The sequence below is a fragment of the Elephas maximus genome, chromosome 10, assembly GCF_024166365.1.
Source record: "Elephas maximus indicus isolate mEleMax1 chromosome 10, mEleMax1 primary haplotype, whole genome shotgun sequence".
Lineage (NCBI taxonomy): Eukaryota > Metazoa > Chordata > Mammalia > Proboscidea > Elephantidae > Elephas > Elephas maximus.
In genome coordinates, this window is record NC_064828.1 from 15,748,830 (window position 1) to 15,772,718 (window position 23,889).

General features: G+C 54.8%; 1 protein-coding gene across 7 annotated transcripts; it reads left to right on the forward strand.

The window, feature by feature from the left end:
- Nucleotides 1-1,346: 1,346 nt before the first annotated feature.
- On the forward strand, nucleotides 1,347-22,741 carry PLCB2 (phospholipase C beta 2). Of its 7 annotated transcripts, XM_049898530.1 has the most exons (33): nucleotides 1,347-1,518; nucleotides 2,161-2,289; nucleotides 5,637-5,714; nucleotides 6,373-6,441; nucleotides 7,119-7,259; nucleotides 7,377-7,456; nucleotides 7,542-7,595; nucleotides 7,700-7,775; nucleotides 10,779-10,879; nucleotides 11,039-11,205; nucleotides 11,293-11,439; nucleotides 11,622-11,779; nucleotides 12,055-12,137; nucleotides 12,399-12,483; nucleotides 13,100-13,259; nucleotides 13,398-13,510; nucleotides 13,643-13,739; nucleotides 14,953-15,037; nucleotides 15,150-15,274; nucleotides 15,732-15,886; nucleotides 16,397-16,561; nucleotides 17,122-17,221; nucleotides 17,717-17,821; nucleotides 18,020-18,117; nucleotides 18,246-18,321; nucleotides 18,548-18,589; nucleotides 18,711-18,954; nucleotides 19,070-19,235; nucleotides 19,464-19,540; nucleotides 19,630-19,725; nucleotides 20,257-20,314; nucleotides 21,693-21,779; nucleotides 22,094-22,741. In XM_049898530.1, exons 2-33 carry the CDS (start codon nucleotides 2,206-2,208, stop codon nucleotides 22,295-22,297), a joined length of 3,576 nt encoding a protein of 1,191 aa, XP_049754487.1. In that variant the 5' UTR covers nucleotides 1,347-1,518; nucleotides 2,161-2,205; the 3' UTR covers nucleotides 22,298-22,741. The 7 variants fall into 7 exon arrangements, with proteins under 7 accessions (XP_049754487.1, XP_049754486.1, XP_049754490.1 ...); XM_049898529.1 differs by lacking the exon at nucleotides 1,347-1,518 and having other exon boundaries at nucleotides 1,951-2,289; XM_049898533.1 differs by lacking the exons at nucleotides 1,347-1,518; nucleotides 13,398-13,510; nucleotides 13,643-13,739; ... (14 more) ...; nucleotides 21,693-21,779; nucleotides 22,094-22,741 and having other exon boundaries at nucleotides 1,951-2,289; nucleotides 12,059-12,137; nucleotides 13,100-13,189.
- The last annotated feature ends 1,148 nt before the right edge of the window (nucleotides 22,742-23,889 follow it).

Genomic DNA, 23,889 nt, shown 5'->3' on the forward strand with positions numbered 1-23,889 from the left:
AACTTCCCTTGGAGTTGGCTTTCTCTGGGTCCCCCAGCCTTTCCCCAGGAGGCGTATGCTCTTTAGCGTGCCAGCAGGGGGCATCCTCACCCTTCCACTGCGTGCCATGAGGGGTGATTGGCAGGCAGCCTGGGGTGCCCTCTACACAGCTCAGCCCAGGAGCCCAAGCGGGGTATTCACGGGACCTCCGTGCTTTTCTTCATTCTACTACTATTTAGATAATATTTTTCTTTGTCAACTCACATTTTTAAAAATGTATTTTTAAAAGAAAACAAAAACCCTCTTGATGAACCTGCTCTTCAGCTCTCCATGCTGCCTGGAGTTCTTGCATTCTTGGGGCTGGCCTTGCAGGATGTGGGCAGGAGCACGCAGGCCCCCTTCGAAGCTGCAGTGAGACCTCAAGACCCTGGTCTAGGCTGTGCCATCACTGCGTAAAAATGGGCAAGGCTTTATTCTCTGAGATTCAGAGCTGCAGCCTTCCTGGACAGCCACTTATTGAAAGGACCAGAGTGTGGAATCTTGCAAGCCCACCTTCCCTGTGGCACCCTGAACCCCTGAAAAGAGGAGAGAGCATGTCCCTTCCCCCTCCCCAGGCTGAGGAAGGGGGAGGGACCTACCTTTCCAGATCCCAAGTGGAGAGGGACCTATGGCTTCAGGGCAGGCTAGAGGGAGGGATTTGGGTGCAGGCAGCAAGGGCAGGTGACAGGTGTGGGGATTTGGGAAGGGGCAGGGATTTCCCTTGCAAAATCCATTTAAACAGACAGAGGGAACATGATCTCTGGAGGAGCCTGAACTACAGGGGCTACCAAGGCTGGAGGAAGGCAAAGAATAGAGATGGGGAGGGGCCAAGGGGAGGGAAGGGGTTGAGTCCTGAGGGCAGGGGTTCTAGGCACCTGGGGGAGTTCCTGAGTGGGGTCCCTGAAGTTCAGGCCTTGCTGTAGGTTCTACCCTCCTTGTCTTGGGTTGCTTCCTTGGGTTAGTTTTGTGCTAGAAGTCCCCTTAGCTGCAGCACCACTGGCTGGTTTACTGAGTGTGATCCTCTCCGCCCCCATTCTCCTCCCCTGGCCCAGACTGACCAGCAGAGGCAGTTCTAGGCCCTGGGTGATGCTCACACAGCAAGGGGTGGGAAAGAGGCCCAAGGTGGGACATGGGGCAGAAAGCCAGGCCCTGAGAGGGGAAGGAAGTCCTGCCTCCCCAGCTGGGTTAAGAAGTGTGATAAGAGGAGCAGGTTAGGCAAGCGGAAGTGGGCTGGGACTGAGCAGGGCTGGGACCAGGGCAGTGTTAGGGCCATCTACCCTAAGCAGAGGCCTCTCTGGAGCAGCCATCCTGCCCCAAGTGTTCTCACCCCAGACCCCTTGGTACAGAGCAGAGGGAGCGGGCCTGGGAAGAGAGCCCAGTGGGGCTGGGTGGCAAGGGGTTGCTCCCAGTAGTGCTGTGCCTGGAATGGTGGCTGGTCAGTGGAGGTCCCAGGCCTAGACCAGGCCCAGAGGGCCAAGAGGAGGGAGTCACATGTGGCAGGTGAGGAGCGAGGGTGATTGCTTCACTTGCACCTCATTTTCATGTGGAGGAAGCATTGAGAAAGAGGAGCTGGGTGTCCAGCAAGCTTTGCTTATTCAAAACACTCAGCCCCAGCTGGGCCCTGTCCCTACCCTCAACTCCTACCTCCAGGGTGGTCCTAGTCCCTCATACCCTCTAGACAGACCCGCCTCTTAGCCTGGTGGGCTCCTTGCACCCTTCCCTCAGCCCAGGCCTGGGCAGCAGTCTTCCTGGTTGGTTCCCATATTGTTCCTTCTCCACTGCCCCCTCCCCCTGCATCCAACAGGGCCTATCCCTGGAACTGAGAAGCCCAGGTCTGAGACGACCAGGCCTCAAGACCTGTGTCTCCGCTCTGTGCAGCACAGAGAAGGAAGCCCTGAGCAGGAAGTACAGAAGCAGGGGGTGAGGGCGGGGGCTTCCAGGAGGGAAGCCAGGCCTCCCTGGGCAGGAGCAGCGACCACAGCCCCCACTGTAGCCAGGGCGGGAGGAGGCAAATTTACAAGGCAGATGGGCTCTTGGCTGAAGACCTCAGCCCTGCAACCAGCCACGCCACCCTGCAGACTATAAGAGCACCCAGACTTCCGGACCAGCTCCAGTCCGCACTCCTTCCTTCCCTCCTCCTAGCCTCCTGTGCCTGTCTAGCCTCTCCAAAGAGGGACACTTGGCGCTATGTCTCTGCTCAACCCTGTCCTGCTGTCCCCCGAGGTGAAGACCTATCTGAGCCAAGGCGAGCGCTTCATCAAATGGGATGATGTGAGTGGGGCAGGGCCCTCGGGCTGCAGGGGCACCGGGGTGGCGGGGACTGGGCTGCAGTGGGGGCTTTACTAGGGCGGGGGGGATTGGTTTATGTCTGCCAGGATGCTGGCGCCTGTGTGGGTTGGCCAGGCACTCACACGGCTGACTGGATAAACAAGCTTGGGGGTGAGGGCTTGTGCCTGAGTGCCCAGCCCTGAGCTGCGGGGCTGTGGCTCTGGGACTTCGCGGCTATGGCTCTCCGTCTGGGTCTGAGAAGGAGGTGGGCCACCCAGGTGGTTCATGGGAGGTAGTTTCTTTGGGTCTGGGTCTGTCTCCCTCCAAAGCCCCCAAGAAGAGCAGGGGTTATTGCTCTGGATCTCAGCATCAGTGGGAGGAAAGCGTGTCTCAGAGCTGAGGCAGGGCCAGAGGCAGAGGGGAGCCCAGCCCCCACTGCCAGCACAGACACCCCGCTGTTACCGTGGCAGAGAAGGGTCCCAGACTAGAGTCTTTCCCTTCCCCACTCGCACTGGCCCTGCTCCAGGGAGGTCACACTCTGCCCTGAGCTGCTGTGGAGGCAGCAACAAAAGGTCCCCTGGGCCACAAGTGAAAACTGGAGGCCTCTGCTCCCTGGCCAGGCAAGGAGCAGATGGACTTCTGCTTCCCCTTGCTGGGTTCAGCCTGGCGCTGGCCGCTTGCCTGCAGGAACAGAGGGAAGGCATTGTTTGGTCCTGCTCTCTCTCTCCACCATGTCCACTCCTTGGCAAGGTGGGGCTTTTTCTCAGCCACTCGTCCTTTGGGACCTTGAAAATACTGCTGTGGGTTGGGGGTTCTCTTGGGTGAGCAAGGAGAACAATATGGGGACTTTCCTATGGGGATGGGGCAACTGCTGGGCTGGCTGTATTTGGGGTCCAGAGCACTGGGCTGGTCCCAGGAAGAGAAAATGAAATCTCCATGGGGGAGGGCAAAGGGGCCCTTAGGGCTGGCTTCTCCATCTTGTAGGATGGGATAAGGGGACTCTGGGTCGGTGAGTTAAGGAAGGCTGGCGCTCCAGGCCTTTCAAGACTGGGCTAGGCTAGGAATCTGGTTGCCATGACTATGGGGAAGGACCCTGTGGTGGGACGCTTCCTGTGTCCCTGGGAGTGGTGCGGTTGAGTTGGCGTGGTGGGAGCATGGCGACGGCCTGTCCCAGGAACGGGTAGAGGGAAGGAAGTGGCTCAGAATGAAAAGTGAAGTAGTCCCTCTCAGTTCCTCTGGGCGGTGTGTGTAGCTCAACTGGGCAGAGTGTTGTTGGAGGTGGGACCAGCTACGTGGACTTTTCCCTAAGCCAGCAGCACCTGTGTACCTGCGTGTATCCTGGCCTCCCCAAGGCAGGGCACTACACATCCCCTAGATCCTGACATCCATAAGCAGCATCTCCCACACCTAGTTACTGGGGACATGCACCTGTGAGAAAGGGTTCAGCTTGTGTCTTCAGCCCAGTTAGCATTAGCAGATGACATGGTATGTAGCGCCATGTCGAATAAGCGCAATGCACAGGATGTAATCAAGCCCCAGGTTTATCTTGTTTTCCACTGCCCCTTTAAAATGTATTTGGTAGGAGAAGCTGTCCTCCTGCCCCTGGAAGAAAACTCAACAAGCTACAAGTTGTTCCATTTACTCTTGGATAATTGACAGTTGGGTTGGGTATGGTCACTTTTTGTCACGAAACCCAGTCTTATTTCAGAGACTAGTTATAATGAAAACTCCAACTTTAGTTTAGAATAACATCCTCTAGGAACGGTTTCAGATGGGCTTTTGACCTTTTAGAAGGGATCTGTAACTGGCTCATGTTCTCTGAGCCTGGTAGAGGTTATAGCTTGTTTTTAATCTGGTGGATGTTTTTGAAGACCCTCCCCCTGCTGAGCTAGGAATAACTTACCTGAGGTCTTGACAAGTTATCTAAAGTGATCACTTGCAACTACTTCTTTAGCTTCCTGTGGCTTTGAACCCTTTCCCCTCTAGGAGCCCAAACCAGCTCTCTCTCCCTTGGGCCCACTCTGGTCCCCAGCAAATATTCATGCATCTGTTGCCCCAACACATTGTGAGCTGCAAGCTCATGTGACACGCTAGTTCCTCTCTGGCTCCGCCTCAAACAGAGTTAGCCTGTTGGCCACCCACTCTGTTTCGTGGGCAGGAGTCAAACTCCAGCCTGCTTCACCCTACAACTGCAGAGGTCACACAAGCTCTCTAAGTACAGTTGAAACCTCTTACTAGGCTCGAGGTGAGACGTCAGGGACTCTAACCCTCCCTTGGAAAGGCAGGGGTTGGAGCTCACAACACAGCTTTTTCCAAAATTAGGCTCCTCCTCCTAGAATGTTCTCTTCCCTCCATACTCTCATTGAGGACCTGTTTCTGGCCATGTCCTACGTCACTTCTGCATTTGGTCTGGTTTGCTGTGCACCTATGATTATACCTTGTTGCCTTGGAGGAAAATTCAATTTTAATATCTTGATATTGGTACCTACAAGACCATTAAAATAAAAGGCAGCATATGTGCTTCGTGAGTGGTACAGGAATGTAGGAGAGTTCATTCATTTATTCATTATCTCATCCAGCAGACATGGAGCACCAAACTCACGGTCCAGCACAGACTTGTTACTCTGGAGTCCATGGGCCCCTGGGGAGTTCTCAGATGGGCTTCTAGGGTCTGTGAGTCAGGCCCCACCCTGATTGTTACAGCACATTGCAGGGAAGGTTTTTCAGATGAGGCGAGGCTTGGATTGGTCTTTGAAGGGTGTTTCAGGCAAGGGAGGGTTGGGCACTTAGGCTTGGGGTGAGAATGCACCTGGGATCTGTAGGACACCCAAAGGGCGTGTGCATGAATGAGGTGAGGGGAATTCACAGAGGAGAGGATGGGCACCCAGGAAGTTAGGTTGCGGCTGGATGGTGCTGGGCCTTGGATGCAGGTGCAGAAGTCTGGGATCCTGGCTCTCTTGTGTTGAGCTTTCCTGGGTGGTAGCAGGGGGTCTTAGAGAGAGACATTCTACTCCTTTGGCCAAGCAGTGGCCCTTGAAAACAGGCTGAGGTGGGGGCCAAGATGCTATTTGGGGCCTAGAGGGAAATCTTTATTTGAGTTTGGAGGGGAAACCTCTTCTCTTCCAGAAATGCTGTCTCGAATCCTCTACCCCTGCCCACTTCTGGTTCGGAACTTTCGAAGCCTCATGCCCAGCCCTTAGCTCTGGAGGACAATGTGAAATACCTTCAGATTCCAGAACGGGCACCTCCTAGTGGGATGGTGAGCCCTGAAAATACTGCCTGACTCAGCCTGGTCCAGGAAAACTTGGCCTGAGGTCTCAGAGCAGAGAGCTGACTCCTTCTTTCTGCAGGAAACTACAATAGCCTCCCCGGTTATCCTCCGAGTGGATCCCAAGGGTTATTACTTATACTGGACATATCAGAGTAAGGTGAGGCAGCCCTACCTACCAGGACCTGGTCTCTGGACACTCTTTATCCACTGAGTCAAGGCAGCATCTAGACTGTGTGGGGTGGAAATGTGGATGGTGGGGAGTATAGAATGACCTAGAAGGGTGGCTCTGGGGCTCTCCTATGGGCAGGGGCTGTTTGCTCCAACTTTAGGCCCCATGGCTGGGAGGGAGACCGCAGTCACTCCAACCCATGGCTGCCTGGGGCCCAGATGCTCCGGTCTCAGCATCACCTGGAGAGAGAGAGAGGGTTGCTGCCGAAGGCTGATTCTCTGCTATTGTTTTGGGTAAACCTGAGGGCGCTGAGAGATCAGAGAAAGGCCTCCGCAGCCAGGCAGAAGGAAAGGAAGGCAAGCCTGGGGAGAGTCCAGGATGGTAGAGGAGACACTGCAGGTCATGGCCCCAGTAACTCCAGTGGCCAGGGAAGGAATGGAGAGAGAGGAGGGGAAGAGGGTTGCCATGAGTAGGGAGAACCTGATTGGTGGGGAGGAAGGGTTGGGGTCTTGGAAGCCCTGTTCTGTCTTGACATCCGGACAGGGCAGTTTTGAGGGTGCATGAAAGCCCTTCCTGCTGTTCTTCTCTCTTGACCCGGCCTTTCTGCTCCACACCCCTTCTTTGCTCCACTGGGGACGCTGTCCAGGAAATGGAGTTTCTGGATATCACCAGCATCCGGGATACCCGCTTTGGGAAGTTTGCCAAGATACCCAAGGTAGGTAGGCCCAGTAGCAGCCAAGACTCAGGGTGGCTCCACACCCCTTTACCAGCATCATGGGGCAAGGGCAGGAGTCCCTGCAGAGGGGGGAACACCTGATCTCTGGAGCAGCTGGAAGGGCTCTTGGGCTGGGGAGCAAGGACCCAGGCCTGAGCCAAGGAAGGGGTGTGGCCACTCCTGGGCTTGCCTGGTGAGCTCTGAGCTTCAGAACTAGGGCCTGGTGAGCTGAGATGTTGAGACTCTAGGAGAAGGGCCCAGGCCCTTCCCTTAGAGCACTGCAGAGTGTGACTGGTCCTGCTCACATCCCCCACTCCTGACTGGTTTGCCTATATTTGCCTGATGTTGGTAGGAAAATTGGAGGAAGAGATTGGTGTGAAGCAGGGTTCCCTGAGACTGGGAGCTGAGTCCACCTTCAAACAAAAACTGGCAGACAACATATGCAGGACTCCCAGTCCCCACTGCCTTGGTTAATCTCTTCTGTGGGCCTCTCCCTTCTTAGCCCAGCCCTGGAATCAGGGATAGGAAGATGCTGAGGCCTGTGGGTCCCAAGCTAGGGATGGGCTTCTGCCCTTGTGGGACATAGCTAAGGTGCTGGAGTGGAAGGAAAGGGGAAGCTAAGTTGGGACAGGAGGGCAGAGCACCCCCATCCTAACTGTGTTGGCCACTTTCTGCAGAGCCAGAAGCTCCGGGATGTCTTCAACATGGACTTTCCTGACAACAGCTTCCTGCTGAAGACACTCACTGTGGTGTCTGGCCCTGACATGGTGGACCTCACCTTCCACAACTTCGTCTCCTACAAGGAGAATGTGGGCAAGGTACCTGGGAGCACGTGGCCTAGGCCTTGACACCTGGGATATAGGCCTGGGCTGCAGGGGGTGGAGGGGGCACCTGTGTGGTCAGGGGCCTGACCACTGTGCTCTGTGGCCCCTCAGGACTGGGCTGAGGATGTCCTGGCCCTGGTCAAGCACCCGCTGACGACCAACGCGCCCCGCAGCGCCTTCCTGGACAAGATGTAAGTGCCTGCCTGCCTGGCCTCTCCCCTCGGGGCTAAGCATGCCAGTCCCAGGGCCTTGACAGGCTGCTTTCTGCCCTACCAGCCTGGTGAAGCTCCAGATGCAGCTCAACTCTGAAGGGAAGATTCCTGTGAAGAAGTGAGCCTTCCAACTCCCCCCCACACCTCCACCCAGTTCCCCAAACCTGTCTTTCTCCAGGCCTGACCCCTGTCTCTGTCTGGTGCCTTTCTCTGCTTCTTCAGTTTTTTCCAGCTGTTTCCTGCTGATCGGAAGCGGGTGGAAGCGGCCCTCAGTGCCTGCCATCTCGCCAAAGGCAAGGTGAGAAGTTCATTCCCTCCTGAGCTGGCTCTGGAGAGAGAGCGACTTGTGGACGGCAAAAATGACACCACAGTCCTAGTCAACAGCCCCAAAAGTCAATTAGCGCTAAAGTCGCTGGTTACTGACACTAGGCACAGAGCTGGAGCCAGAGCAAGGGAGGGAGGTGAGATGCCAGGTTCAGAGCAGGTTGGTCTGCACCACTCCCTGCTGGGCGGCAGAGGCTGGGGTTGGTGGAATGTGATCAGGGCAAGCAGTAGCTTCAGGAATGGAGAGTGTATGTTTTTTGCCGGGAGGAGTGAGATAAGGCTCTGAAGGGACAGGTGGCAGTCTGCAGGGATCTGAAAAATGCTGTAAGAAGGGACTGGGTCTACAGGGTCCAAGAGGGGAGGATGTCCCTGAGTGGTGCAAACGGCTTATGCTCAGGACTGTGTTGGCAGTTCTAATCCAGTTGTACCCACCATGAAAGAAAGGCCTGGTGACCTGCTTCTCTTTAAAGATTGTTGTTGCGGGATGCGGTGGAGTGGTTCTAATCCAGTGGTACCACGAAAGAAAGGCCTGGAGACGTGCTTCTGTTAAGACTGTTGTTGTTGGGTGCTGTGGAGTTCATTCCAACACATAGTGTCCCCATGTAACAGAGTGGAACTGCCCCACAGAGTTTTCTAGGCTGTAGTCTTTACGGAAGCAGGTCATCAGGTCTTTCTCCCACGGAGCTGCTGGGTGGGTTCAAACTGAGGACCTTTCAGTTAGCAGCTAAGTGCTTAACTGTTCTGCCACCAGGGCTCCTTTCCATTAAGATTATAGCCAAGAAAACTCTATAGAGCAGTTCTACTCTGTAACACATGGGGTTGCAATGAGTCAGAATTGACTGTACAGCAACGAGTAAGGGAAAAGGAGTAGAACCTAGGGTGGAAGCTGCCAGCTTAGCAAGTGAAAACAGTTTTTCCTTTCTTTTTAATTAAGTAGTTAATTTTTAACTACTTGTTAACAAGTTGTGCGCAGGGTTACCCCAAAAGGTGCCTCTGGGCAAATGTGGCCTTGAGCCAGGGTCCAGGCTTGCCTGGTAGAGTGGGTCTCAGGCCCATCTCCCCGCTTGGCCAGCGGCTTGTGTAGGCACAACCTGCTCCCCACGAAATATTTTCTCTGGGTAAGAATTTGGAAGATGATAAATAAAACTAAGACCCCACTGATTGCCAGTTCACACGGGTCCCAGAAGGAAGTCTTCCCCCACAGTCACAGCTCTGTGGAGCTGATGACACTTTGGTGTGGAGTCAGTTGTTGGAGATCTAAGAATGGAGGGAGGGAGAGGGTGGGAATGGAGGCCCCTACAGCTGGCACTGCCAGTACACACTCGCCCTCCTCTTCTCCTGCCCCCTGGGCTCCCAGCTTGGCTAAGGTTTACCAGCTCTCCCTGAGTCCCAGTTGAGGTCACCGGCCCATCTTTGCTTGGAGCTGTAGCTCCAGAGGAAGGGAGAGGTTTAGGGAAACGCACTCAGGCTCTCTTGCTTAGAGCCAAGTTTTTCTGGCACAATATCCCCGAATGCTACTAATCTATTTTGTTTGTATTTCTATAGACTTATCTATTCTGGACATTTCTTGTACATAGAATCATACATATATGGTCTTTTGTGTCTGACTTCTTTCACTTAGCATAATGTTTTCAAGGTTCATTTATGTTGTAGCATCTACCAGTACTTCATTCCTTTGTATTGCCAAATAATACTCCTTTGTATGGATATACCACATTTTATTTATTCATCAGTTGATGGACTTTCGTGTTGTCTCCACTTTTTGGCTTTTATAAATAATGATCTTATATATATTCGTGTAGACATGTTTTCATTTCTCTTGGGTTTATACCTAGGGATGGAATTGTTGGGTCTTATTTCTGCTATGAGTCAGAATCAACTCAACGGCACTGGGATGAGATGGGAATAGACTTCTGCTCTAGTCTTTATTATTTTTTTCCTTCTGCTTGCTTTGGGTTTAGTTTGCTATTCTTTTTTTAGTTTCTTAAGGTAGAAGATTAGGTTATCGGTTCAAGATCTTCTTTTTTAATATAGGCATTCACAGCTATAAATTTCCCTCTAAGTACTGCTTTAGCTGCATTCCATAAGTTTTGGCATGCTGTGCTTGTCATTCATTTCAATAAAATGAATTGCCATTCATTTCAAAATATTTTCTAATTTCCCTTGTGATTTCTTCTTTGACCTATTATTTAATTTCCACATAATCATGAATTTCTCAAATTTCCTTCTAGTATTGATTTCTAATTTCATTCCATCATGGACAGAGAACATATTTTGTATTATTTCAGTCATTTAAATTTATTGAGATTTGTTTTGTGGCCTCACATATGGTCTATCTTGGAGAATGTTCCATGAGCCCTTGAGAAGAACGTGTATTCTGCTGTCGTTACATGGGGTGTTCCATGGATGTCTGTTAGGTCTAGTTAGTTTATAGTGTTGTTCAAGTCCTCTGCTTCCTTGTTATTTTCTGCCAAGTTGGTCTATCCATTACTGAAAGTGGGGTATTGAAGTCTTCAACTATTATTGTCAAATTGTCTATCTCTCCCTTCAATTCTGTAAGTTTTTGCTTCATGTATTTTGGGGCTCTGTTGTGAGGTGTGTAAATGCTTACATTCAAATAGCTTCTTTCTGATAATTTGTTCACCACTTAAAAAAAAAAAAAAGCCACCACCCTGGCAAGCAGCACCTCTTAATTTCGACAACCCTGTCTCCTTGTTCTGGTCATTCTTAGTTTCATTCCTGCCCCCAGCCAAAGATTAGCTATTGTCCAAATTCAGAGGCAAAACAAACCAGCCAAGCACGCTCTTTGCTCAGCAATCAGTGCTTTCAAAAGTGGGTACTCATGGGTGTCCTTGATGTTCCTCTGTCTGCCCTGAGCCCTCCCTCTAACCAGGCCCCCTCACCTAGGGCTCAGCCTAGTTTGTGGTTTTTAGCTCAGAAGAGACAAAGGCAAGGATCATAACTTTTTGTTCCCCAGAATGACGCCATTAATCCTGAAGACTTCCCAGAATCTGTCTATAAGAGTTTCCTCATGAGCCTCTGCCCTCGGCCAGAAATAGATGAGATCTTCACTTCCTAGTGAGCTTCTTGGGCTGGGATTGGCATGGGGAAGGGGTGGTGGCTAGCAATCTTTTCCTCCCATCTGCTGTGCTGGGAACCAGGAAGCTGCACTGGGGAAGGGCATTGAGCCCCTAGGCCCAGTGAACACAGACCTGTGCTCTTCCCTCTGGTCTGTAGCCATGCCAAGGCCAAACCGTACATGACCAAGGAACACCTGACCAAATTCATCAACCAGAAACAGCGGGACCCACGGCTCAACTCCCTGCTGTTCCCACCAGCACAGCCTCACCAGGTGCAGGGCCTCATTGACAAGTATGAGCCCAGTGGCATCAATGTGCAGAGGGGTAAGGACTAAGGGAGCACCTCACCCACCACAGTCCTGCCCTGCCCCGACAGCAGGGCCACAGCCTGACATATACCCCGTTTTCCAGGTCAGCTGTCACCTGAGGGCATGGTCTGGTTTCTCTCTGGGCCAGAGAACAGCGTGCTGGCCCAGGACAAGCTGCTGCTTTACCAAGACATGACACAGCCACTCAATCATTACTTCATCAACTCCTCACACAACACATACCTGACAGGTAGGCCCTGGCAACCTCATTGCTGATCTCTCCTTTTGTGGGGGCTGCTCCTATTTCCTGAATCCTCAGCAGGGGTTGCCTACATGCTGCTGACCCTGCTAACAGGATAGACTGGGATGGAGTTGGGTAGGGGAAATTGGGTCTGCCCTTGAGTGATGCCACTGCTCCTTCCCCTGGCTCAGGCAGCCAGTTCTCAGGCCTTTCCTCGGCTGAGATGTACCGCCAGGTGCTGCTGTCTGGCTGCCGCTGTGTGGAGCTAGACTGCTGGAAGGGGAAGCCCCCAGATGAGGAACCCATTATCACCCATGGCTTCACCATGACCACAGACATATTCTTCAAGGTGAGACTTGGGGTGTAGAAGGGGCTGGTGGGGATGGTACTGGGAAGGGCCCTGGGCCAGAAGTTTTTTGGGGTAGCAGAGAGCGGGTAGAGGAGAGGAATGACTGGAAGGTTTTGAACTAGTCTGGGGACTAGAGAGGGACCAGAGGGGTTGCGGGCCAACAGTGGCCATGCAGTCACATGTGTGTGTTAAGGCTGAGGAGTAGAGGAAGGTATCATGGGGAAGGGAAGCCAGGAGCACTGACCTCATCTCCATGGAGTCACCTTCTCCTCCAGGAAGCTATTGAAGCTATTGCAGAAAGTGCCTTTAAGACCTCCCCTTATCCTGTCATCCTGTCATTTGAAAACCATGTGGACTCGTATGTATTCAGACCCATTCAGCCTTGTTCTCCACTCTGTCCCCAGCCTCCTGTCTGTATCTGTCCTCTCCCCAACTGTTCCCACCCTTTGGTCATCCCTTCCAGCTCTCTCCCAGGTCTCAACATAATCTCCTTGGAACCCCTTGGGACCTCTGGCCTGTGTCCCTGCCTCGATGTCCTCCTGATCCAGGTCATTGAGGGCACAAAGAATGGACAAGTGTTGGGGCTGAGCTGCTGAACCCCACCCCCTACTCTCTGCAGACCCCGCCAGCAGGCTAAGATGGCTGAGTACTGCCGGACGATGTTTGGGGACATGCTGCTCACCGAGCCCCTGGAAAAGTTCCCGGTGAGTGAAGAGGACTTCTTTGTGGGGCATCTGGGCCTGAGAACCTGGGGCAGTGTGGGTACCAGGTTATAGAGGAGGATGTGCCCCGAGCATGCTGGGCTTCCTTTGGGAGGGTGGAGGGCTGTGATCCTGTCATCTGCCATGTATCAGGTACTGTGCTGGGCTTTGGAGGCACATTAGTGACACAGTCCCTACCCTCAGGTTGCTTGCCCTCTAGTGGGAAGACAGACAAGAAACCAAGCCGTTACAGCATAGTGATTGCTATGGGAGCACTTGGGAAGTCCTAACCTGGTTTTAGGGGCTCAGGGAAGGCTTTCTGGAGGAAGCGGTGGCCAAACTGAAACCTGAAGGGTACATTGAATTCATTTAGGTGAGCGTGGGGAAAGGTATTCTGGACAGATGGAAAAGTGTCTGTAGGTGAGAGAGAACATCCGTTTCTTGAGACACTGGGTTAAGTTCAGTTAGGCAGGAGCTTAACATACGAGGGGGGAGTGATGAGTGACGAGGGTAGACAAGTAGACTGTGGCCAGTGGAGCACAGCTTAACATGGAGGAGTTCAGGCTACACCTTGGAGGTGAGGGGATGGTGCTGACCTTCTCTCCCCCCCGACCCACAGCTAAAACCAGGTACCCCCCTGCCCAGCCCCGAGGACCTCCGGGGCAAAATCCTCATCAAGAACAAGAAGAACCAGTTTTCTGGCCCAATATCCCTCAGCAAGGAGCCTGGGGAGGCTGAGGGCAGCTGCCCACCCAAAGTCCTGGTGGGTGAGGCCACAGGTGAGTCAGCCTGAAAGGAAGGCAAGTGGGGGTCTGGAATAAGAGGAGGGCTGAGCCTGGAGGGGACATGCCAGGGAGCTAACTTGATGTGGGAGTCCCACCCTGCTCCAAAAGCTGACCGAGCGGTGTGTGTGGCAGTGTGGACTGGTGAGGAAGGGGCTGAGCTGGAAGAGGAAGAGGTGGGAGAGGAAGAGGAGGAGGAGTCCGGAAGCCTGGATGAAGAAGAGATAAAGAAGATGCAGTCGGATGAGGTGTGTGGGGATAGTTCTGAGGCCCTTCCACGTCCTCTAATACAGAGCCCTCTGGGGTAGAGGGTGGGGAGGTAGGGGTGTGCGGCTGGGCTCCTGGGCTCTGCACTGTTCTCTTCCTACCCTCCTCCCCAGGGCACAGCAGGCCTGGAGGTGACAGCTTACGAGGAGATGTCCAGCCTCGTCAATTACATCCAGCCCACCAAGTTCATCTCCTTTGAGTTCTCTTCCCGTAAGTTAGCACGGTGTGGTGTTCATGGCGGTCGTGGTGGTGCTGGGGAGCTGGAGATTAGGTAGACTCAGAAGGTTGACAAGTGTGTCCTGAGACCAGGAGCAGCCTGGCCAGCAGGGATAAGGGGAAGGAGGGCTCTCCCCCTTCCTTGGACCCAGGGTCCTGTCTATAAATACCCAGCAGAGGAGTCAGGCAAAGGGCTTGTTTAAGTGGCAGTGGCTCCCAGTTTCCCAGCACCGTGCTGAGGAACTTGGCACCAAAAAGAATGCTCTGGATTGTGTCGGTGACAGGCAGGCCCTTCATGATAGGCCACCTTAGCCAGGCTAGCCTGGGACTCCTGCAGCCTCCTGCAGGTTCTGTGGCTGCCCTCTAATCTCTGCAACCTCAGCCTGTGTACCTCCATCTGCCCACACCTGTGGAGTATACTACTACACTTGGTGTATACCCCTCACTCACCCCAGGGTTCAGCCATGGCTTGCATGCTTCACTCCTTGTGCACATCACAGCACGTGTTCACACCGTTCATGTCCACAGCATGTGCCTGACCTCCGGGCGCATCTTGACCCCCAGGCATATCCTGACCTCAGGGTACATCCTGACCCCCGGGCACATCCTCAGCACATTTTCCACACCTCTCATTCTCTAGGACTGTGTGCACGCACCCCTCCTTCTCTAGGACCATGGCACGCACCCCTCATTCTCTAGGACAGTGACACGTGCCCGTCATTCTCTAGGACCGTGGCACGCACCCCTCATTCTCTGGGACTGTGGCATGCACCCCTCATTTTCTAGGACTGTGGCACACACCCTTCATTCTCTAGGACCATGGCATGCACCCCTCATTCTCTGGGACTGTGGCACATACCCTTCATTCTCTGGGACCACAGCATGCACCCCTCATTCTCTGGGACTGTGGCATGCACCCCCCCCCATTCTCCAGGACCATAGCACGCACCCCTCATTCTCTAGGACCATGGCACAGACCCCACCCCTGTACATATCCACTGCGAATGCTCTTCACCCAGGTCACACACTGTTACTCACACAGTTTTCATACATTTCCCCTAGGGGTCAGGCTCCCTAAACCCTCAAGCCTTGGTGGGAATGTTGGGTGGAAGGCATCCCTAGGCTGGAGGGAGCTGCCCCAAAGCGCAGAGCAGGGCTGAGGGAGGGGAGGGCCTGGGTGGACGCCCCGCTATCCTCCCCTACGCAGAGAAGAACCGCAGTTATGTCATCTCCTCCTTCACCGAGCTCAAGGCGTATGACCTGCTCTCCAAGGCCTCAGTGCAGTTTGTGGAGTATCCTTTTGGCTTCCATAGCCAGGGTTCCTGGTTAGGGTGGGGAGCTGGGGAAGGCTGGGGACAGGGCTCCCAGGACGGCCTGAGGCCAGGCTCCTAAACTCAGAGGCAGCTACAACAAGCGCCAGATGAGCCGAATTTACCCCAAGGGCACCCGCGTGGACTCCTCCAACTACATGCCCCAGATGTTCTGGAATTCCGGTTGCCAGATGGTCGCCCTCAACTTCCAGACGATGGGTGAGGGCACTGTAGGCCCCTGAGAGCCCTTCCCTGGCCCCTTCCCTCCTCCCACCTTCGCCCCAGCCCTGGGGAGGTCTTTAAGACAAACTGGGGTGTCCTGATGTTTAAGGCTCTGGGAGCACACTCAGGTGTGAGTGTTTTGGGGTATAAATGCATCAGCTCATGCCTATGGGACTGTACATAGGTGAGTATGTATGCAAAGACATCAAGGTGCTGGCATGGGTCTGCGATACCTGCCTCAGCTCCCATTGCGAGCTTGCAGTCTGGTCGTGGCGTTGCTCTTGGCTGACTCCAGGTTGTGGGCCCACCAGGCTGGGACATGGGAAACCTTCGCTCTCACTGTTTACCCAACCTCCCCGTTCATAAGACAGGGAAGCCTGGGAAATATCGGGAGTAGAGGCTGACTGCAGACCCCAGGCCGGGGTCTCCTCACATTGTGCCCTTGGCCCCCCAGACCTGCCCATGCAGCAGAATATGGCCTTGTTTGAGTTCAACGGGCAGAGCGGCTACCTCCTCAAACATGAGTTCATGCGCCGGCCGGACAAGCAGTTCAACCCCTTCTCGGTGGACCGCATCGACGTGGTGGTCGCCACCACCCTGTCGATTACGGCAAGACCCAGGGGCTGAACAGTGGCTGGGAGGGCTGGGGTCTTGCGGAGAAGAATGCGGGAGCCTCACTCCTCCACTCCCAGCCCCCTCCCCTGATATTCCGCAAACTTCAGCCCCAGCCAGATCGTGCAGTAGCAGGTTGCCTTGGAAACTGCCTCCTCCTCAGCACTGGAGGCTGCCTTTTTGTCCCCATGGAAACCAAGGGGAAGGGCTGATGCTGGGGTGGGGGAAGGGAGGAGGAGTAGGCAGAGTGGGGCGGCAGAGCCCCAGGCCCTGGGGGAGGGTGTTGTCCCTTTCTTGCCTGAGGGGGGAAGCAGAAAGGCTGCAGCTCTGCCCTCAGTGCTGGAAGCACCCTGGATGCCAGCGCTTAGCTGTAACCCCTGAGCCACACCGCCTCTGGGACTCCTCACAGTACCCAAGTGTGGATGCTTCAGCTATAGGAGGCCAGAGACCCTGAGCCTGGGGAAGAGCCTGGGTTGGGGAGCTGACTGCCATAGGTTCCACCCCCAGGTGATCTCTGGGCAGTTCCTGTCTGAACGCAGTGTGCGCACCTATGTGGAAGTGGAGCTGTTCGGCCTTCCTGGGGATCCCAAGAGGCGCTATCGTACCAAGCTGTCACCCAGTCCTAACTCCATCAATCCTGTCTGGAAAGAGGAGCCTTTTGTCTTTGAAAAGGTGGGGGGCCAGGGCAGGGCAGGGGCAGGAGTCTATCCCTAGGTCTTGACCTCTACTCACAGAAAAGAAGAAATAAAGGGAGTTCCTTCAGCCTCCTTCTCCCCCATCCCTCCTGAGTTTCAAGGAAATGAAAACCAAATTTACAGGAATTTACTTGCAGGGCCGGCTTTGTGTGTGTGTGTGTGTGTGTGTGTGCGCGCGTGCCCACACGCGTATGCAGGTTAGGGTTAGAGGTAGAATTGTTGACTCTGGGCCCATAGGATCATGAGGGTGTTTGCTCCCGTTGGACACCTGTTGGCAAAGCTGCCGAGGGCTGCCTGCACCAGAGCTCCCTGAGCCCTGGGTTGCAAATCCAGCCCTTCTTCCCTGTGGGGACCAGCCATGCATGAGCTGTGAGGGTGTCTGTGTATGTGGCCTAGAGTATGCCCTCTGTCAGTCCTCACCGAACTGGCAACACCTACCATGTTCTCATACTGACCCTTAGACTTCTGGAGCCAGGGAGGGGGCAGCTCAGCTGCCCTCGCCCTTCCCCAGCCTACCCTGTCCTGAACTTTCCCCAGATCATGATACCTGAGCTGGCCTCCCTCAGGGTGGCCGTGATGGAGGAAAACAACAAGTTTCTTGGACACCGCATCATCCCCATCAATGCACTCAACTCTGGTAAGGAGAGGGGCCCTGCCTCACTGTTCCCGGGAGTCCAAGACCAAGGCCAGCATCAGGAGCCTGTCCAGGTGGTGGGCACCCTGAGACCTCACCTAACCCCCTCAGCTTGTCAGCCATAAGGGGTGGGGCAGGAACAGTGCCTCTCTAGGAAACAGGGGTGGGACCTGACCCACCTCACAAGAAAGTCTGTCATTTTGAGAACTGCTGAGGCAGTTTCCCAAGTAGCTGACATTCAGTAGATGCTTAAAATGCCCTAAGGGCTTATAACACATTCTCACTTAATTCTACAATAATCGCATGAGGTAGGCATTACTATCCTCATTTCACAGATGGACAAACCATCTCAGAGAGGTAAAATAACCGGCTCAAGGTTGCACAGCCAGGAAGGTGCAGAACCAGTACTTAGAAGTCTTGAGTACCTGGCCACCCTGCCCGTGCACTGTGCTGGGTGGGAGTGGGCTGTGGCTCACCCCACCCTGTCATGTCCACCAGGATACCATCACCTGTGCCTGCACAGTGAGAGTAATATGCCCCTTACCATGCCCGCGCTCTTCGTCTTCCTGGAGATGAAGGACTATGTCCCTGACACCTGGGCAGGTAGGAGGCCCACGGCATGCTGGGAGCTCCACGCTGGCTCCCTTACCTGTTGCCCTGGAGTTGATTCCAACTCATAGCGACCCTATAGCTCCAAGCCCAAACCAGCCTCCAGAGAGGGGCAGGACAGAGGGGGTGAGGCCAGGAGGAAGCTTCCAGGTACATCTCTATACCTGGCCCACAATGCCCCTGTGCACCCAGATCTTACCGTGGCCCTCACCAACCCCATCAAGTTCTTCAGTGCCCATGATAAGAAGTCTGTGAAGCTCAAGGAGGCCATGGGAGGAGGTCTGCCTGAGGTCTGTGTTGCCTGAACCACTGGATCTTTACCCTTTCTGTGGGAAGATGGGGAAGGGTGGAGTCCTGGGATCAGGGAGAAAAGGCATGGCCATTAGAGCCACCTTCTTAACCTGCTTTCCCTACACAGAATCCCTTCCCACCCAGGAGTTCAGTTGCTGGCCAGGTCAATGGGACATCAGCTCCAACAAGCAACGGGTCAGCAGGTGTGTACTTCAGGTCCTCCCACCCACTGGGAGGCCTCCGTCGTAGTCCTCGTCTTCACCCACAGGCGCATTCCAGCCTGGCAGCGGCTCTTCAAAAAAAAGACCTTCACCTGGGAGGGAAGGGCTGTGTCTGAAGTCACGGGGCTGGATAGGTGCAGTGCAAGGGGCCCATACTTCGACCCCAAGGGGTGGGGAGCTCAGTCAGCCCATCCTGTGGCTCTTGCAGCGGCCGGGGCTAGGGAGGAGACCTCGAAAAAAGAAGCCGCAGGTAAGGCCTGCTGAGCCCAGGGGTCTTGGGGATGGGCCTAGGGCGGGGCTGGGGCTCCTGAGGGCGGTGGGGCGCAAGGAGAGGCTACCGGGGCGGCGGCGCGCTCACACCTGCTCCATAGAGCCGCAGACAGCCAGTTTGGAGGAGCTGCGGGAGCTGAAGGGCGTCGTGAAGCTGCAGCGGCGGCACGAGAAGGAGCTGCGGGAGCTGGAGCGGCGCGGCGCGCGGCGCTGGGAGGAGCTGCAGCAGCGGGGCGCTGCGCAGCTGGCCGGGCTCGTGCCGCCGGGCAGTGGGGGCGGCTGCGGCGGCTGCGGCGGCGGGGCCGGCCGCAAGCTCTACCCAGGCAAGGGCTCCCGCAAGAAGAGGTAACTCCGCGGCCGGCGCCCTGACCTCTGCTGCGGAGAAGCCGGGGCTCAGGGCCTGTCCCTCACGTGGCGGGAGGCCGGGGGCTCAGGGCCTGTTCCCGTGTGGCCTCCGCAGAACCCTGCCCTGCGAGGAGGCCTCTAGGGCCGTGCCCAGCGAGGGCCCGGAGGGCGCAGACGCGCGGGTGCGGGAGCTGAAGGAGAAGTTGGAGTTGGAGCTGCTGCAGCAGGGCGAGGAGCAATATGAATGCATCCTGAAGCGCAGGGAGCAGAACACGGCAGAGGTGCCAGGGCTGGGCTGCGAGCCAATTCCCCGCCCCTATCCCCCCTTCCCTTCCTCGAAGACAACCCAACCAAAATGGGAAATGTATCATAGAGAAGGGAACCAGACCAGGGGTAGGCATGGGAAGCCATGGAACATGTTGGTCGGGGGCCATTAGAGCTCCAACCAATCTCACACCCATGGCACAGCAAAGGACTCCTTGCTCAGCCCCTTCTCCCTCTCCTCTCAGCTAATTGCCAAGATGATAGAGCTCGCCCAAGAGAAACAAGCTGCAGAGCTGAAGGCCCTCAAGGAAACGTCAGAGAAGTATGACTGCCTGCCTCCCAAGCTGCATTCTTACCTCCCAGAAAGGATTCAGGCCCCACAAAACATCTCCCTGATGCCTGTCTCTGCAGTGACTCCAGAGAGATGAAGAAAAAGCTGGAGGCCAAGAGGCTAGAGCGGATCCAGGCCATGATCAAGGTCACCACAGACAAGATGGCCCAGGAGAGGTGAGCACCTGGAGAGGAGGCCCAGGACTCAAAGGCCAGGTTCAGTGCTGAGCACACATCCACTCCAGGTGGGAAGGGGCCACCCCACAAGTGAATCCTGACTCTCTTCCCTGGCCCTTCCATGCTGATCCCACCTCTGCCACCTACGGTAGGAGAATGTCCTCCTTGGGCAAAACACAGATACCAACACTATTTGAGCAGAGAGGCTCATCTGAGGAAATATTAAGCATGCAAAGAGAGGTGAATGTGGGCATAGGAGGCTACGCACTCTGGCAGTTCTGGTTCCCACCTGTGCTTTTCCATCTAAATCTTGAAGGACGGTGTGTTTTAAGTGAGGAAGCCACTCCTTCAGAGGGCCCCCAAGGCTCCCATTGCCCCTTATATCCTCCTTGGGCCCCCATGCTTACTCCCCTGGCTGGTTTCTGCCTCTATGATAGATTTCCCATTTTGCCTACACTCTGAAGAGACGCCATCTCACCCCACTCCCCCCAGGGGCCTCCTGCCCTTTCTGAAGCTCCATTACCCCAACAGGTTGAAGAGAGAGATCAACAGCTCCCACATCCAGGAAGTGGTACAGGTCATCAGGCAGGTTTGTAGGGGCTGTTTGTCCTTCCCAGACACACTTGTGCTTGCACACACACTCCTTAGGAAGGGTGGGGTGAACCCAGGCCCTTACTTCACACTTAGGAGATGCACTGGCCAGACTTGCCCATGCAGTTTGGGAGAGAAGGAGGCAGTGCAGGGGAGGGGGAGCCCCTAGACTATCTGAGGGTTCTAGCCTGTGTGTGGAGGTTGAGGTACCAGCCTAAAGAGGTCTGTCTCTGGCCAGATGCCCTGGATGGAAATGCTATGGGCTAGCTTGCCATAAAGAAAACAAAAATCCTCACAACTGGACCAATGAGCAACATCATGATAAACGGAGAAAAGATTGAAGTTGTCAAGGATTTCATTTTACTTGGATCCACAATCAACAGCCATGGAAGCAGCAGTCAAGAAATCCAAAGACGCATTGCATTGGGTAAATCTGCTGCAAAGGACCTCTTCAAAGTGTTCAAGAACAAGGATGTCACCCTGAAGACTAAGGTGCGCCTGACCCAAGCCATGGTATTTTCAATCACATCATATGCATGTGAAAGCTGGACAATGAATAAGGAAGACCGGAGAAGAGTTGATGCCTTTGAACTGTGGTGTTGGCGAAGAATATTGAACATACCATGGACTGCCAAAAGAACGAACAAATCTGTCTTGGAAGAAGTGCGGCCAGAATGCTCCTTAGAGGCAAGGATGGCAAGACTGCATCTTCCATACTTTGGACATGTTGTCAGAAGGGATCAGTCCCTGGAGAAGGACATCATGCTTGGCAGAGTACGGAGTCAGCGGAAAAGAGGAAGACCCTCAACGAGGTGGATTGACACAGTGGCTGCAACAATGAGCTCAAGCATAACAACGATTGTGAGGATGGCGCAGGACTGGGCAGTGTTTTGTTCTGTTGTGCGTAGGGTCGCCATGAATCAGAACCGACTCGACGGCACCTAACAACAACAACAACAGCTTGCCATCCAAGGGATAGGATTGGCGCGGCTGGGTGACTGGGGTTGGGGGGACACTCCTGAGGCTCTAAGGAGTCAGAAGAGGAAGGAGAACCTTGCTGAGAATGGACCTAAAGCTCCCCTGGGGATTATTATACAGTAACAGCAAGCCTGCTGGAACAGTGACAGAGCTACCAACTGCTGAGCGCTGGCCTTGTCCCAGGCATTGTGTTTCCATGTAATGTTTCATTGTATCCTTCACAGCCTGGTCAGACAGGAATTATTACCCTCATTTTACAGATTGGAAATAATCTATTCAGAGAGCTTAAGAAATTTGGCCAGGGTCTCATGACTGGCTAGCTGGTATGGTAGCTGTGACTCCAATCATGCTCAGCCTATCGGTGCTGCCCTGACTCCCTGCCTTTCACTCCCACCCAGATGACAGAGACCCTGGAAAGGCACCAGGAGAAGCTGAGGGAGATGCAGGCGGCCTGCCTGGAACGGATCCGGGAGTTGGAAAAGCAGGTAACAGGGACTGCTACATTGGCCCCCAGCAGAGCTTGCTGACTCCAGGTACAAAGGGGCCCCAACCAGGAGGTCGGGGCCCTCATCCCTCACGGGTGGGTTACAGGCTCTGGTTCCCACGGGGTCCCAGGCCCTTCCGAATGAGGCAGCTTTGCAGATCTCTGTGCTTTGTTGGTAGCCCCTCTCCTGAGAGGTTCCTGATCACCCCCACCCCAACCTCTTGGAAGGGACATCTACTTATTCCACTGTCCAGGGGAGGGAGAGGGGCAGTTGACCCCTCCTGAGCCAGGCGGTGGTCCTTGCTGCCATTACAGTTCCAGCAGGAGGCACTGGCAGAGTACGAGGCCAGAATGAAGGGCCTGGAAGCTGAGGTGAAGGAATCGGTGAGGGCCTGCCTCAGAACCTGCTTCCCTTCTGAGGCTGAGGACAGGTCTGAGAGGCCCTGTGGGGCCACCATGGAGCCGAGCGAGGAGGATCCACTCACGGCAGGGGCAGACACCCAGGAGTGCCGCCTCTGATGTCCCATCCCACTGGGACATTTAGCAAGGACTTTTAGATCCTCTCTGGGATGTAGCTCCATCCCCCTCAGCGGGAAAAGGCCCCAGTACTCTGAGGCTGCAAAGATCTTCTTCAACAGCCAGGCTAGAGGAGGACGCAGGAAGCGGGACCATCAGGGCAGAGACCTATCTGGGGTCTAGAGGATCTCCGCAAATTGACTTCTTGCTCCCTATCCTTTACCCCGTCTCTGAACAAGTGTCACATATTTGTTGAGAACAAGGAACATGGACTGGGAGGCAGGACATGGGTCCTGGCCCAGCTCTGCCATTCCTAGTGGTGCAACCAGTGGTATCCCTGTTCGGTCAGTTTTCTCACCTGGAGGAGTGGACTTGGCCACCTGGAAACTCCACTCCAGCCCCTGTGGTTCAAACAGCACCAAACCCAGAGCCCTCCTGCTGCACTGGGCCGGGGGGGTGGGGGGGTGGGGGGGGAGCGTGCACTGATGGCTTCCAGCTCCCATCTCAGGCCCGCCCTAGGCTGGCCTTGCTGTCAGTTCCCCAAGGCAGAGCCTGACACTACCTCCAAACTCCCGGGGGACCTGCTACTCCCAGGATCCCAGGCTGAGGTCCCTTCCCTCGCCTCTTGTCGTGCCCGTGGGGATGGGGTGGCTGACTTGGAGAAGCTGCATCAGCTGTCTGGTCCTCAGGCCGCTGAGACGCCATGTGGGGCTAGGGTTGGTGGGGGAGGGGGACTTGTTTGGGGTTTTGGGGTACGTCCCACCCTGAGCCTGGCTCATCCCTTCTCCGGGGCCCAGGGGGTAGTATGTCCTAGCAGGCACCCCCTCTCTGGCTGCCTGGCAAGAACAGCATTGTTTTCTTTCCTAAATGTGTGAGGTTTATTTATTTTTCTCTTCCTTACTCCTACTAAAGAATCTTATCTGGATATTTTCTGCCTAAGCCTGGCCTCTGTTCTACAGCTAGGAAATGGTGTGCATGCGTGTGTGTGCGCGCGCGTGTGTGTGTGCGCGCGCGTGTGTGTGTCCCCAGGACAAAGTGGGCTGGGGAAAAACTCTCGGGTGCTGAATCAGCGGTGAGGGCCCTTCCGGGGCCCAGTGGAGTGGCCCTGCCTTGGGCTTGACGAGAACTCACTTCCCCTTCTGCTGGCCCTGATGCCACACCACTGGAAAATGATGTCACCCCTCTCCTGAACCCCCCACCCAGATGTGGCCCTTCTTGTTTCCACCCTCAGTGCTGGAGTAAAGTGAGCTGCCCCCTTGGGGAAGTCCCAACCCTTCAGGCCCCCAGGCATCTTTGGGACCGTTAGCCAGGCCAGTGGGCAGATTTTCAGGCCCCTCAGCAGTTATGGAAGCCCTGGTGGTGTAGTGGTTAAGAGCTACGGCTGCTAACCAAAAGGTCTGCAGTTTGAATCCACCAGGCGCTCCTTGGAAATCCTGTGGATCAGTTCTACTCTATTACTGGGTCACTATTTTTTTTTTATGAGTCAAAATCAACTCGTCAGCAACAGTTTTTTTTTTTTTTTTTTTGGTTTGGCAGTGTCTGTGGTTGGCCCCAAAGCTTCTGTCAAGGGGCCTGTGTCTCAAATCCCATATGGA

Excerpts from the sequence above, each read along its gene's own strand:
- PLCB2 (XM_049898530.1), top strand. The coding sequence starts at position 2,206 with ATGTCTCTGCTCAACCCTGTCCTGCTGTCCCCCGAGGTGAAGACCTAT. Across the intron at positions 7,596-7,699 it reads GGGAAGATTCCTGTGAAGAA|TTTTTTCCAGCTGTTTCCTG; the intron begins GTGAGCCTTCCA and ends CTGCTTCTTCAG. Across the intron at positions 19,726-20,256 it reads GACAAGATGGCCCAGGAGAG|GTTGAAGAGAGAGATCAACA; the intron begins GTGAGCACCTGG and ends TTACCCCAACAG.